Genomic DNA, 14578 nt, shown 5'->3' on the forward strand with positions numbered 1-14578 from the left:
AGCATGGATCCTTACGGATCCTAATTCTTTTTTCACTTGGTCACCCCAAAATCACCACCACATCATGGCACAAAAACTTAGGGCCTTTCCCCACTCCCGTCTCCCCTCTATACCACGCGCTGCCCTCAGCGCCAGCATCCCAGGCGCCGCCCGGCCATCCCCACGACCCGGCTCTGCGGCGAGAGCCCTCAAAAGGCCATTAAGAAGGGGCCTTTCCCCCACTTTACCGTAAGCCCGTGCTACTTGAGGAGAGTAAGCGGGGTTCCTCCTCCCTCCCCACGGCAGGGGCGGCCACAAGCGCAGCCGCCCCGACGCTGCGCTGTCGCACCCCCTCAGCGCCAAGGCATCCCAGAAGCTCTTCTGAACGGGCGCCTTTTGGCGACCCTGCACAGAGCGTGGGGTCGTGGGGCGCCTGGGCGCGGCGCCTGGGATGCCCGGCGCTGAGAGCAGCAGCGTGGCATAAGAGGGGATGGAAGGGAGTAGGGAAAGGCCCAAGAGCGCCTAGGATGCTGTGCTGAGGGCGCGACAGCAGCAGCTTCGGGGCTGACTGCTGTAGCCGCCCTCTCAGTGGGAAGTGCCGAACCCAGCGCTAAAGCAATCATACATCCGATGCTTCATGGCCCAACAGTGCCCCAAAAACATGGTCAAAAGCATGGATCCTCCACGGATCCTAATGCTTTTTTCACTTGGTCACCCCAAAATCACCACCACATCATGGCACAAGTACTTGGACACATGTCTGCACCAAGCAATCATACATACAATGCTTCATGCCCCAATACCGCCCCCAAAACCTTTTTAAAAGCATGGATCCTCATGGATCCTAATGCTTTCTTCACTTGGTCACCCCAAAATCACCACCACATCATGGCACAAGTCCTTGGACTCAATCACACATCCCATGCTTCATGGCCCAACAGTGCCCCCAAAACATGGTCAAAAAGCATGGATCCTCACAGATCCTAATCCGACCTTTGGCCCCCCTCAACCAAGCTTGGGGATATGATCAGGAAAGTGTCCTGAAGATACCCTGAAATTTTAGTGTCACTACCTTTAAAAACAATTTTGTGGACCCTCCATGTGCAAGAGCACTGAAACACACACAATTTTTTTAAAGCTAGTCACACCAAAATTTCAGGGTACCTCCAGGAGACTCTCCTGATGATACTCCCCAAGTTTCGTGAAGTTTGGTTGAGGGGGGCCCAAGTTATGGACTCCCAAAGGGGTACTCCTTCCCCCATTGTTTCAAATGGGAGGCCCGAAGCAGATGGGAGCTATCCCTTTTGAGGGTCTATAACTTTGGCCATCCTCAACCAAACTTCACCAAACTTGGGGAGTATCATCAGGAGAGTCTCTTCATGATACCCAGAAATTGTGGTGCAGATAGGTCCAAAAATGAGCCTCCTGCAGGCACCCCCAGAAATTTCCCATTGAGAGACATGGAGCAAATTCACAGAGAAATGAAGAATCTTGGGCACATTTCTAGGGGTGCCTGCAGGAGGCTCATTTTTGGACCTATCCGAACCAGAATTTCAGGGTATCATAGAGATACTGTCCTTATGGCACACCCCAAGTTTGGTGAAGTTTGGTTGAGGGGGGGCAAAGTTATAGACCCTCAAAAGGGGTAGCCCCATCTGCTTAGCTCCCATTGGAAACAATGGGGGATAGGGGCACCCACTTTGAGGGTCCATAACTTTGGCCCCCCTCAACCAAACTTCACCAAACTTGAGGAGTATCATCAGGAGAGTCTCCTGGAGGTACCCTGAAATTTTGGTGCTGATACCTCTAAAAATGCGCCTCCTGCAGGCCAAAACGCAAAAAACCACCAAAAAAATAAAAACGCATCCAAGAATCTCGGATGCTGCTGTAATTTCGGGTGGATCCGAGCCTGGCAGGCTCGGTTCTCGGGAGATCCGACCCCACACATCTGAAATGGGCCCGATCCCGAACCTGGGCCGAATTTTTTTCCAATCTACCAACCCTATAATGTATCTGACTGGCATTTCTGTGTGCAGCATTACATCCACCCCAAAGTCTGCTGACTGGCTTTGGGGGTGGTTTTCATTCCATACACACTGAGGTGATCCCACACCCGTCCCATCTATTAGCCTGATAGTAGAAGTTGGCAGAGTCTGGAATCACCTGCTGTTCAGTCCAGCCTGGGTGAGCCCCAGTGTGGTCCTGTCTGAATGCTGGCCCCCTGAAAAAGATAAAATTACCACTACGAACATGAAAAGCACATTAGACCATTAATGATGAATATTTCAAGGTTCAATTCTGCAACAACTCTGACTTTAGGGATCATAGTTATGGATTGTTCCTTAAATACACACACACACACACAAACACACCACCACCACAACCACAACCACCCCTTAACTTCTTCTGGTTCTCAGTGAAAACTATTCTAATATCATTTTCTCCGCAATTAACATCACGATCTCCTTTTCATTTCCACTCAGGGTTCTACTGCATTTGTTTCTACAGTGCTATTTTAGGAACTTGAGTGAGAAAGTTTTAGAAAGGTGAATTTGTTGTCTTGGTGTCCCCTGAGAGACAAAAAGGCCATGAGAAATGTGGAAGTGTCTCTCTTAATAAGCAGAACTATTTCCTTCATTCCACGGTAATAATCCAGGATAAAGGTGTTGCAACCGAACCAGGGAACTACTGGTCCAAGATGGTGACCATTTGTGTGTTTTTCCATTTTATCATGCCGAAACTGCTAGATTTTGTCTGAGGAACAGAAAAGGTTGGGGGGATTCCTGAGGGTTTCTGGAGTCAAGTCTGTCACAGTTTCCCTCTTCTCAAGGAGAGAAAAGAAAAGTAGGGATGTGAGCACCATAAATAATTTTCATTAGATTTTTTTCCCCTGTCAAGTCACAACCAATTTATGATGACTCTGTGTGTTTTGAAGTCAAGATACGTTCAGAGGTGGTTTGCCATTGCCTCTCTCTGCAAAGCAATCCTGGACTTCTTTGGTGGTCTCTCATTCAAATACAAATCAGGACTGACCTTGCTTAGCTTCTAAGGTACAGCCAGCCTCAGCTGTCCAGGTTAGGGCATTATTCATTAGATAGTTGAACATGAATAAATAAAGAATGGAAGAAGATCTTGCATTTTTCATCACAATTTTTTCTTCTCTTGTCTGTTTTTTCCCCTTACAAAGTTAGTTGTTGTTTGTAAAAATTTAAAAGAAGGGCATGCAGAATAGCTAGAATGTCTTATCATTTTATCAAATAAACAATCCCCCCCATGAAGCCATATCACTGCATTCTTAATTTTGTACATCATTCTTGTTTCTCAGAAAACAGAGTCTCATAGACGAACGATCTGCATTTTCATATGTATATATGTATTCATCTCAGATATCAAACCCACATGACTAGTTCAACTTAGGCAAGAAAAAGAAGATTCATTAAAACAAGTTACAACTTGCCTTTGAATAGTGATTTGCAATTTGGGTGCAATTTCCTTTGAAATCATTAAAACTTTACAGCCAAAGTATTTTCTCTCCTTGCGAAAAATTGGCTTATTACCTCACCATCAGAGGGAGGGAAAAGTAAAAATTTGAAAGAGAGTGGTTAATGGCCTAGGCAGTGACATTAAAAAAAAATCGTTCAGCATTTCTCTAGCTGTAATTCATAGCAGTAAAGTTGATGCAGCATACAATTAAAACAAGATAAAAGTCTGGTTAAATCCATTCAAAGTTTGAATTACCAAATTGCATAGAAACTTTGCAACTCCTGTGAAACATATGCAGAAGTAAAGTCTTTTAAAAAGATTCTTACTTTCATCTGGCCTTCCATGTTCAAATTCTTTGGAAGAAGAAAAGAAGAGTTTGGATTTACAGCCTGTAAGGAGTCTCAATGTGGCTTACAAATTCCTTCCTTTCCTCTCCCCACAGCAGACACCATGGCTCATTCCGCACATGCAGAATAATGCACTTTCAAACTGCTTTCAGTGCTCTTTGAAGCTGTGCAGAATAGCAAAATCCACTTGCAAACAGTTGTGAAAGTGGTTTGAAAACGCATTATTTTGCATGTGCGGAAGGGGCCCTTGTGAAGTAGGCAGGACTGAGAGAGTTTGGAGAGAACTGTGACTAGCCCAAGGTTGCCAAGTGGGGAGAGAAAGTAAACTATTCCAATATCTTGTTGCTGCAGCCAGATTAGTTTGGGCTAAGAACTGGAAACTTAATAAATGTCCAGCTCGATTGGAATGGCAAATAAAGTTATGGAAATAGCACGTGCAGTGAAAATATGTGATATGACACAACTTGAAGGGTCCATGGAATATCAAAAGGAATGGCAAACTTGGTTCAATTATATATTGATATAGACTTAAATCTATATAACATAATTGTAAAGACAATTGGAAGCAAGCTGACACTGCTAAAAAGAACATAAACCCCATAGGATCAGACAACTGATCCATCTAGTCCAATGGTAGCGAACCTATGGCACTCCAGATGTTCATGGACTACAATTCCCATCAGCCCCTTCCAGCATGGCCAATTGGCCATGCTGGCAGGGGATGATGGGAATTGTAGTCGATGAACATCTGGAGTACCATAGGTTCGCCACCATGGATCTAGTCAAACAACATTTTTTACATATTAGACAACCAGTTACAATGAGGGCCAACAATAGGGAACACATAGGCTCTTTCTGCATGGGTCGGGAACGCGGGTGCACACTGGGACATATGATCCCAGAGCAGCCCCAAGGCCTTTCACACACTTCCGTGCGGGCGGAGCTGCCACAGCTTATGGATGCACCTCCACATGGAGGCGCGTCCTTTGTTTGTTAAACTTACCTTCTCTTCCCTGCACATCTCCCCAGGGACGAGGGGACAAGCCCCCACCGCCCTGGCGATGCCTTGGGCATCGGAGGGCTAGTCATCCTCTCCTGTGGAGCTGTGCAGAAGAGAAGGTAAGTTTTTAAAAAAGGACGCACCTAAAAGTGGTGCCTCTCACCTGGGGCCGTTCGCTTGGCAGTGGGTGCAAAATGGTGTTTTTTTAAAAAAATCGCTAGTTTAGCAAGTTTCGAAAACACTGACTGTGGGGAAATAGCAGGTTGGGGAAATAGCACTTGTTTTGGGGGTGGAACCCATGCGAAGGTGTTTTTACCCCAACCAGTGTTTTTACCGTGCTTGCACCATTGTTATTGCCCATGCGGAGCAGGTCATAGTGTAACCTCAGGATGTAATCTCAAAATTGATCAGGGGTTGGGCAATTTCAGTTGGAGGCACAACGGTGGGGAAATTAGGTTGCTCTAAAGGACTGCTGATATCTGTATGAGCTTGTCATTAGATTTGGCAGTGGAGCAGTTACATATTTATCTAGTATATTGATTTGCTATTTTCCTCCCCAAAGGAACCTAAAGAAGCTTACAACATTAATAAATACAATTGTTGGAAAAAAACATACAATGTAAACAAAACAAACAGCAAGTAACCAACTATAGCTTGAACTGATGTTGAATCCAGTGATTCATCTCATTCAAAAACCCAAGCCAAGGACTCTTTGGTTTTTGTCCTTTGGCTCAAGCTTCTGGCCATGCCCACTTTATTACCTGGAGACAGAGGCCCCTTCCGCACACGCAAAATAATGCGTTTTCAAACCACTTTCACAACTGTTTGCAAGTGGATTTTGCTATTCCGCACAGCTTCAAAGAGCACTGAAAGCAGTTTGAAAGTGCCTTATTCTGCATGTGCGGAATGAGCCAGAAAGAACAGGAGGTAATTGTTGCATCTGGCAGCTATGATGTCCCTTTCACTTTGCCTTTCCTTCTCCTGTTCTTTTTAGTAATGCTTTCATTATGAGTGGCCCACCTGTCAGCAACCCATTCAAGACCCTTTTCCAAGGCCACCCCTTCACTATGAAATGACCTTCCTGAAAGGTTGCGTTGTTACCAAATTTCAGGAAGGCCTACAAGGTCGTTAGTATAGGAGGAAATTTGGTGGATTCCAGTTTTGTGGATGTGTCTAGCTGATGGATTTCCCCGGGCTGTTGTGTTCTTAATAGTTAAGGCTGGTGCACTGCTTTTGAGAAACAAGTGTTTACTCTTCACCAGAGGTTCGCCTTTGCTCTCTCCGCTCACCAGCCCCATAGGTTGCTGAGTTGTCATTATTTAATGGTAGTCTGAATACTGAATGAGCAGTTCTGTCTCTTACCAAAAGAGATGCAACAATATCTGGAGCAAAAGTAAGAACATCCATCCTTTTTGAGAAATTTAGCCAACATTACGTTTATAACAAATGTCATATTCCGCCTTTCTCTTGTCAATTGAAGGAAATGTTTAGAACAGCTTTTGACTGAGGCTCTGGGATACTCTGAGCCCCCCAAAATTAAATTCTGTGGCTTGAGGACTGGGAGGCAAACTTTCTTTCTGATGGACAGGAAGGATCCATGACAGCAGCAGTGCTTATTAAATATTCTCAATTGAAAGAGAAATGTAGCAAGCCGTTCATGAGTCTTAATTGTGATTACGTTTTATTGCTGCTTAGCCGATTAAGTACTTAAATTAGCAGGTAACAGGATCTATATTCTTGATAGCAGGAAAGAGCTAACCGTGACTTCACTAAATATTTCAGCCCTGTTCCAACAATCTCTTGGAGGAAAGTCAATGGTCCCACTCCGAGCAAAGGCCGGCTGCGGAAGTCCCAAGCGCTGCTTGAAATCCCGAACGTGCAGCTGGAAGATGCAGGCACATACGAATGCAAAGCTGAAAACTCCCGTGGAAGAAATGTCTTCAGAGGGCAGCTGCAAGTATACAGTATGCTTTCAAGTATCCCTATTGCAAAATCGTGACACAGCTTAAGCTTTAACTCCTGACTGCAAATAGATGTGCAAAAGAGAAAACAAATGCTTTTAGAAATCCAGAGGACTGCAACAGACAGAGAGAATCATATCATCTTAAATGAAAAATCTTACCCTTGATTCTGGAGCATAAACAAATTAACAAACTGATAAAACATACACAGTATGCATCCTATGGGGTACTGGGTAAATCCTGGTTTCATATAAATCAGCTATCAATAAATATGGGGGGGTCACTTCATTTTCCCCTGTAGCCCCTCCCCTACTCTATTTCCTTTTTTCGTCTTCTGTCTGCCCCCATACTTTCTCCCCTTTTTCTGCCTCCTTCTGCTTGTACCATCTACCCATTTACATTTATTTTATCTGCCCCCATCTTCTGCTTTACTTATTATTTACTTACCTCATTTATATCTCAGCTTTCCCCCCAAAGCAGCTTACATTCTCCTCCTCTCTCTGGCTCATTCCGCACATGCAGAATAATGCACTTTCAAACTGCTTTCAGTGCTCTTTGAAGCTGTGCGGAATGGCAAAATCCACTTGCAAACAGTTGTGAAAATGATTTGAAAACGCATTATTTTGCGTGTGCGGAAGGGGCCTCTCTTTTTCACTTTTACAACAACTTTGTGCAACAGATTAGGCTGAGAGAGTGACTGGGCCAAGGTCATCTAGCAAGCTTCCATGGCTATGTGGGGATATGAGCATTATCTCCCAGATCCTAGTATTCTAACAACTTCACCACACTGAGGCTCATTCCGCACTTGCAGAATAATGCACTTTCAAACTGCTTTCAGTGCTCTTTAAAGCTGTGCGGAATAGCAAAATCCACTTGCAAACAGTTGTGAAAGTGGTTTGAAAACGCATTATTTTGCGTGTGCGGAAGGGGCCTATTATGTCTCAAATTTCCCCTTTCCTTCTCTCTGAGAGAGCCTGGCCATGTTGAAAAAGTAATTTGGTAGCAAGTGTTCAGGTGAGTTGTATGGTAGCCATTGTCGTGCCTTGCCAGAAGGGCTCAGGTAAACTGTGTAACATCAAGTTGTAGCTATTGCTGCAGCTTACTGAGTTGCACAAATTGCACGGTGGCAAGTTGCCTAGTGATTGCTGCCATGCCTGGCACCAATGATGCCTCCCTTTCTCCAGTGAGTCCTCCCTCCATACCTGGAAGAAGAGGAAAAGGGGTGGACTAGAAATGGCCTTGCCCCCTCCCCCCCTCCCCCGCCAGTGTCTTTTACTAACAAAAACCAAGATTTGAAAGCTATCATGGCTACTGAGATGTCAGAAGACACCAGCTGCTTAAAGGTATAGATGCTGTGTCACTTTTTTTTTTTTGGGGGGGGGGGGGATAAAATGTCTCAATGTATTTCTATTTATGAATTTTCTGCAAATCTGGGGATTTTCTCAAGCTTGTACAAAGGTCTGTCTTTCTGGTCATGGCTCCAGTTCTAGATTTAAGTATCCATAGATGAGGCCATGTTGAGAATTAGATACAGTGATGTCAGAACACATATGCTTCATATAAGGCATTAAATCACAATAACGTTTATTGAAAATATGAAAAACAACCAGTTTACACCTCCAGCTCTGATAAGCTAGTAGTCTCTGAAAAGCCATAGCTCCTAAATAAATCAGTCAAGAGATAAGGAACTCAGCAATTGTCATGAATGTATGAATATGACCATTCCACCACCATACTCTCCCATATTCTTAAACTATTCAGCTTCTGAACTTATGCATTCCATAGCCAATGCTATGGAATCTTTGGAGAGTCTGGCTGCTACTTCTTAGGAGACTCTGGCTTCTGCTTCTCTGCCAAGTGGCACTAAGAGAGAGCAATTTTCAGGAGAGCAAGAATGAGTGAAAGAAGGTATGTTTCACCAAATAGATGCCTGAGATCACAGTTGAGTGAAAGTTAGATGAGCCTGTATGGAAAAGTAGTGATAGAGTAAAGGTAAAACCCTTTTCCTTCCTCTCACAACTTCTTCCTTGGTGGTGTGCGAACCCATAACAGAAATCCTTGGTTCTAGCTCATTGAATCAGCAGGGCCCCCCAAAAGCAGACTGTGGTCAAACTACCCAAAAGGGAGTCCCCCATATGATCATCAGGCTCAAAATCTAAAGTTACCTAACAGCACACAAATCCAATATTTGAGTGCGGAGAGAAGTGTTACCTGAATTTAATTTGGCTGTGGATTGTGTAGTTCCAGACTTGAGTTTCTTATCAAGAGTAATGTGTACTGCAGGGACAACTCAATCCATGGTTGTGAATCTGTTGAGCAGAGAACTGTTAAGTGTAGGTACATATGAGCAGGAAGCAGCTCAGTCTAGGAAATATTTATATTTGTTTTCACTAGGCCAATAAAGGTCATGGCCAAAGCAGTCATAAGTAGTGCTGCCCGTTGTTTTGAATTCATTTAATTTTCTTGCAAGGGAGGGAAGGCAGCATGGTATAGCTGAGATCTCAGAAGATGAGCACGTTCATACTTGGAAGGGAGACAATGGCAAACCACCTCTGCTTATTTGCCTTCAAAGCCCCTTCTTGGGGTTACCATGACTCAGCTGTGATTTGACAGCACTTTACACATGATCACACACATGCACACATTTTTTTGCAGGTAATTTAGTCTCAGAACCATTCCTGGTTAAGAGCTTACATGGACATTTTACCTTCCATTTGCTGACTTGTAGGTAAACAGGCATCTCTTGTAAGAGGTCCCTTGGACAGCTTCAGACGAGGTTATGGGATTAAGCCTGTCATTCTGGAGAATGCTTCAGTTTGCGTTCATCCTTAGGTACTAGCTTTCTGTCTGCTTTAATAATGCTCCACTTGGCAGTTGAATCTGATCCAGTTCACGATGGATGCTTTGGGGGATGCCTGGAACACTGAGAGTCAGCCTGTCGGTTCTCATGCAGTCACGGACTGATTTGATGCCCATCTTCCCGAGTGCTGACAACCAGATGTACTGTGAATTGCTGACGCAGTTGACACTTTGGAAACAATCAGTGCATCTGTCTCAGCCATTTGCCTTGACATCCAGCCCTGAAGGGGATCAAGATCACTCCATGTTTGGGGGTAGTAGGCCAGAGTTGTTTGGTTCTTTCTGTTTTGCGATGCCTGGGCTACCACCATCACCCTGCCCTTACCATGTGAATGCCTAAAATTTGACCAAAATTGTTGTGGTGGGAATCTGATTTCATAACTTCAGGAAGTTTTCAGGTCATTACCTTCAGCAAACCATTTCCACACTGACATTTCTGCTGAGGAATGCTTCCATCTTAAGGAAGGTTCTGGGGAATGTTTTGGGACTCAGTTAATGCAGAGCCAGGACTAATTCTGAAGGGCATAGGCAAGAATGCATCTAGAATGCATTGGTAATTGATATTGGTAATAAAGCTGTTTTAAGTTCAGTGCAGGCATGACACAAATGATGCCACTTCTGGGTTGACCCGGAACTTGTGCTGACATCACACTAGGAATGCTCTAGCAGCTTCCCCAAAACTAAATGGTTTACAAAACTCTATAGTTTCCATAGAGTTTGGTAGGGAGGGTGCTAGAGTGTCCCCTGGCATGATGCTAGCATGTTTGGGTCAATCTGGAAGAGATATCATTGTGCCAAGCACACAAATCACTCTCTCCCCCCTTTCCATTGGCCTTCTTCCATCCAACAACTAGCTGTGGGTTGGCAGGAAGCTTCAAGAATTGGAGGGCCCTATCCCTAGATTTCAATAATCTAATCTAGATGTTGCTAAGGCATGCATCGCAGTGGCAAGATCTATTCTGCTCAGGAAGGGTTGCAGCTAGGAAGAGGCACTTTGTGCCACACTGACCACCTGTTCATCCAGTAGGAAATCTGGGTCCAGGAGCACCCCAAGCTACAAATCTGCTCCTTTAGTGAGTGTGCAACCTCATCCAGAACAGGGGATTACCAATTTCCCAGGTCAGACCTTCCCCAGAACCAACAGTGAATCTTTCTTTGTCAGGATTGAGTCACAGTTTATTAGTCCACATCTGTTCCAAAACTGCATCCAGGCAGCTATTCGCAGTTTCCACAGCCTCCCTGGGACCTGCTGATTTCAGGGGATAGAACTGAGTAATGGTGGCAGGGCAGCTGAGTTCATATATTCAGATGACCTCTCTCAGGGGCTTTGGGGGACAAGATGGAACCCTGAGGGCCAAAGCCAAGGAGCAGATCAGCAGTACCCCAGCATCACACTCTGAAACCTGCCCTTAAGACTGGAACCTCATCAGCTCCAGTACTGAAAGCCAGTCCAGAAGGATACCATGTTTGATGGTATCAAAAACTGCCAAGACATCCAGGAGAATCAGCAGGGTCATACTTCTATTCATCTACCAGTGAATGTCATCTGCCATGACAACCAAGAACCATTGAGACTAGAGTGGAATGGATCTAAACCATCCACTTCATGTATGAATCGCTGAAGTTGCTCAAACTCCAGGGCTCTGCCTTAAGATAGCAGCTTTATACTTCCAGATGTATCTCCAGTGAGATGCTGGAGCTGTCAGTGGATCAGTCCAGGAAGGGTACACTTCTTCTTCTGACCATTTTGAGGAGGGAGCTGTAGGGTAGAGGAGATTAGACCAGCAATTAGGCAGCTCAGATGGCTGACAGAGGAAGGTTCAGGAACTGCTGGCCCCAGTTTCTGTGGCTGTCGTTTACAGCACCTGGCAAGTATTTTTCTATTATTCCTGTTCAGATTTCTTTATTTCTAATGGCCCAAAGGAAGAATCATGGCTCAGTAGCAAAGCATCTGCTTTATAGTCAAAATCTCCCAAGTTCAGTACCTGGTATCTCCAGCTAAAGGAATCACAAATTGGCAGGTCTCTACCTGAGACCCTTGAGAGCCATTCCTAGTCAGACAATAGCAACCTTGATAGTTTCATGGACCAACATGACACTTTTCAATTACAGGGCATAAATCGGAGTTTCAAGATCCTTCTTTCCTAGATAAGGGATGTCAGCAAGCTTGTGTCTGACTGTAGTAGGATGGAGATATATGAGAGAGAGACAAGGAAGTCTGTTATGTCCCCTTTAGCTTAGAAATCCAGGCTCCGGATCCTCTTAACTTTTCAAACGGTTATTATTTTGATATGAATAATCCAAACAGCATTTTAGTAATTACATGATAACAAAACATTCCAGACTTGAATGGCATATCATCATATGCCTAATGTTCTCAAATATGTCCAATTAAAGTTAACAATTGGTTGACTTGGGTAGTCTCATTAATATTTTTTTCTTCTTCTTATAAATGGCAAATGATTCCAATTTGTCACCCAAAGACCCTTTTCTCAGTCTGCTTTCTGTTACTTTAATATTTGTTATTGGACATCGTTTTATGAATTTTTCTATTGTGATGATCCGTTTGCCTTTTTGAGTATTTACCTATTATTATTGCCTTGAAAGTGGATGATTTATTATTGCAATTTGATTTTTTTTCCTCCTAAATCTTGCTGTATTTTAAAAACATAGGACCACTGCAAATAATCTCAGATGCCCTTCAGTAATCTACACAATATGTTCTCTGCAATGGTAGTCAGATTCAAATGCTATATGTTTGAGTGCTGTACATAAGGCTTAGTTCAGACTTTGCGTGAAACCATTGTTTTACTAAACTAATAATTGTGTGATTAAATTAATACGTGTATGAAAATGGGTAATTCCAGCAGCTGTGATTACTTAAGATACACCAGTCTGAGATTTGAAACCATGGTGTATTAACCACAATTACATCTCAGTCCTATGTGCATTCACTTAGATGTGATTTTCACTGAACTCAGAGGGATTTGCAGTGTAATCCCAAGTACAAATATGCCCTTCTGTCATGATTCTACAGTTGGAGAAGGAAGGGCTTATAGATCTCAGAGAAACCTCTCTTCCTCAAAAGCCTAAGGTAGGGTTGCCAGGTCTCCTTTGGCCATTGGTAGGGAATGGGGGTGGAGGTGGGTAGTGTGGCCTGATCCAGGTTGGGAAACTCCTAAAGATTTGGGGATGGAAACAGGTTGACATGGACCTTAGGAATATAGACTTTGATTCAATAGTTCCCAATCTAAGATGTGTTCAACCGTGCTCTGTATGTGATCCAGGGAGGGCAGGAAACATGCTCTTAGAAGAGTTCCTCAACTTTCCCAAGGGAGTCCCCCCAACTTTCAGAAGAAGGTTTTGCGGGGGGGGGGGGGGTGGTAAAAAAAAGAGAAAGCTGTGATTTCTTTTGCAAGTTTTGGATCAGTCTTCGCAAACACGAAATATTCTGAATACTCTAAAAAGTTCTGAACTTTATTATTTTACACTCAGGATAATTCCTCAGGTTTCTTGGATATACAGGTACAATCCCATGTCCATTATCTTTTCGAAATGTGTCCACATTGCAGACCAACCCTCAAATGGTTATCTTGAGAGTCGAGACTAAATATCAACTTGATTTATATTCTTTGCAACCAGGCAGAACTGTCATGTCTCCTCGCAGTTGCTCAGGACCCTGATTGGTGACCGGTCAAATACCAAATAGATTGCAAGATTTATTCTTAAATTCTGTCCAGCAGAAGAGCTGCTATTAAAGTGCTTTATTGATTTTATTCTGTCCAAAATAGATCCTTCTCTGTGCTAACTCTCAATTACTAACCAACCCTGCCAGATATATTATTCTGCATTCCTTGGTGTCAAAGCCATTGACACCTGATTCTCAGCAATGCCCTGCAGAAGAGATTTAAACGGCTTTCCTCTTCAGTACTTTGGATTAATGAGTTAAGCCTTATTAATTTGAGCTGGCTTTTTTCCTTTAGAATTTGGCATCTGTAGAATAGTTATTAAGGCCTTAAGCCTGCAGCGTCATCTGTTGTTGCTAAACCATTTTGTTAGTTTGGGAAATGGGATTCTGAAATAGGCCTGTGGGCAGGAAACTCTACAGAGCATCCTTCAGGATGCCGGAATCTTTGTGCAAAGGTTGGTCTGATGTCATGAAATGCTATGGATCTGGGATTAAAAAGTCACCCCAATCCACTTGGGGGGTTGGAATAATCAGCTGAACAGTACCATTTTAAATTGTCATCACCAGCATATTTGGAAACAGTGGCTTGGATTCAACATTGAGCAAGCCAAAGCATGAGTGGGCTTAGCACAGTTCTGCTGGTGCAAGATCTTATGTAACATCTAGCCTTCTCCTCCTCATATATTACAGTGCCCCAAAATTAGTTACACAAAATCTAGGGGAAATGCAAGTGGAGTAATAAGTTTTGATTTTGTGCAAGCGACTACCATGGACTTTTTCATGCATTTCCTTTTGGATTCTGCTCATCAGACCCAATATGCAGTCACTCAACCTCTTAAGAGTTTTCTTTTTATAAACTTGGAGCATAACAAACTTCACCAATCCTGCTGCTTACGAACACAAATACACAAACTTTGATACTTACTATTTTACTAAGTGAATTGGAAAGTGAAATTAAGTGCACTACTGTCTAAAACAGCTATGAACATATATAAATACAAAATGTTACAAAAAGTGTAACAATATACATATACCGAAAATACAATTGTGTACATAGAAACAATAAGATCTAGTAGCTTTGGATGGGGTTGTAAGTTTTTCATGGGAAGGGCCATGGCTCAGTGGTAGAACATCTACTTGGCTTGCAGTCTGTTGCATCTCCAGTTGAAAGAAATGGATAGTAGGTGATGTGAAAGAACGTGTGTGACTCATCTCAGGCCACCAGGACATAATCATGCAACTGAAAATGAACTCCAGCTGG

At 43.5% G+C, this 14578-nt stretch overlaps 1 protein-coding gene across 1 annotated transcript in view; it reads left to right on the top strand.

Annotated features, from left to right (window-relative positions):
* The window catches only part of CNTN5 (contactin 5), a 934675-nt gene that overhangs the window by 746621 nt on the left and 173476 nt on the right, over nucleotides 1-14578 (top strand). Inside the window, exon 10 of the mRNA XM_048492765.1 lies at nucleotides 6592-6773. Within this exon, the coding sequence (XP_048348722.1) occupies nucleotides 6592-6773 (182 nt within the window). The remainder of the gene's footprint in view (nucleotides 1-6591; nucleotides 6774-14578) is intronic.

The sequence above is a fragment of the Sphaerodactylus townsendi genome, linkage group LG04 (assembly GCF_021028975.2).
Source record: "Sphaerodactylus townsendi isolate TG3544 linkage group LG04, MPM_Stown_v2.3, whole genome shotgun sequence".
Taxonomy (NCBI): domain Eukaryota; kingdom Metazoa; phylum Chordata; class Lepidosauria; order Squamata; family Sphaerodactylidae; genus Sphaerodactylus; species Sphaerodactylus townsendi.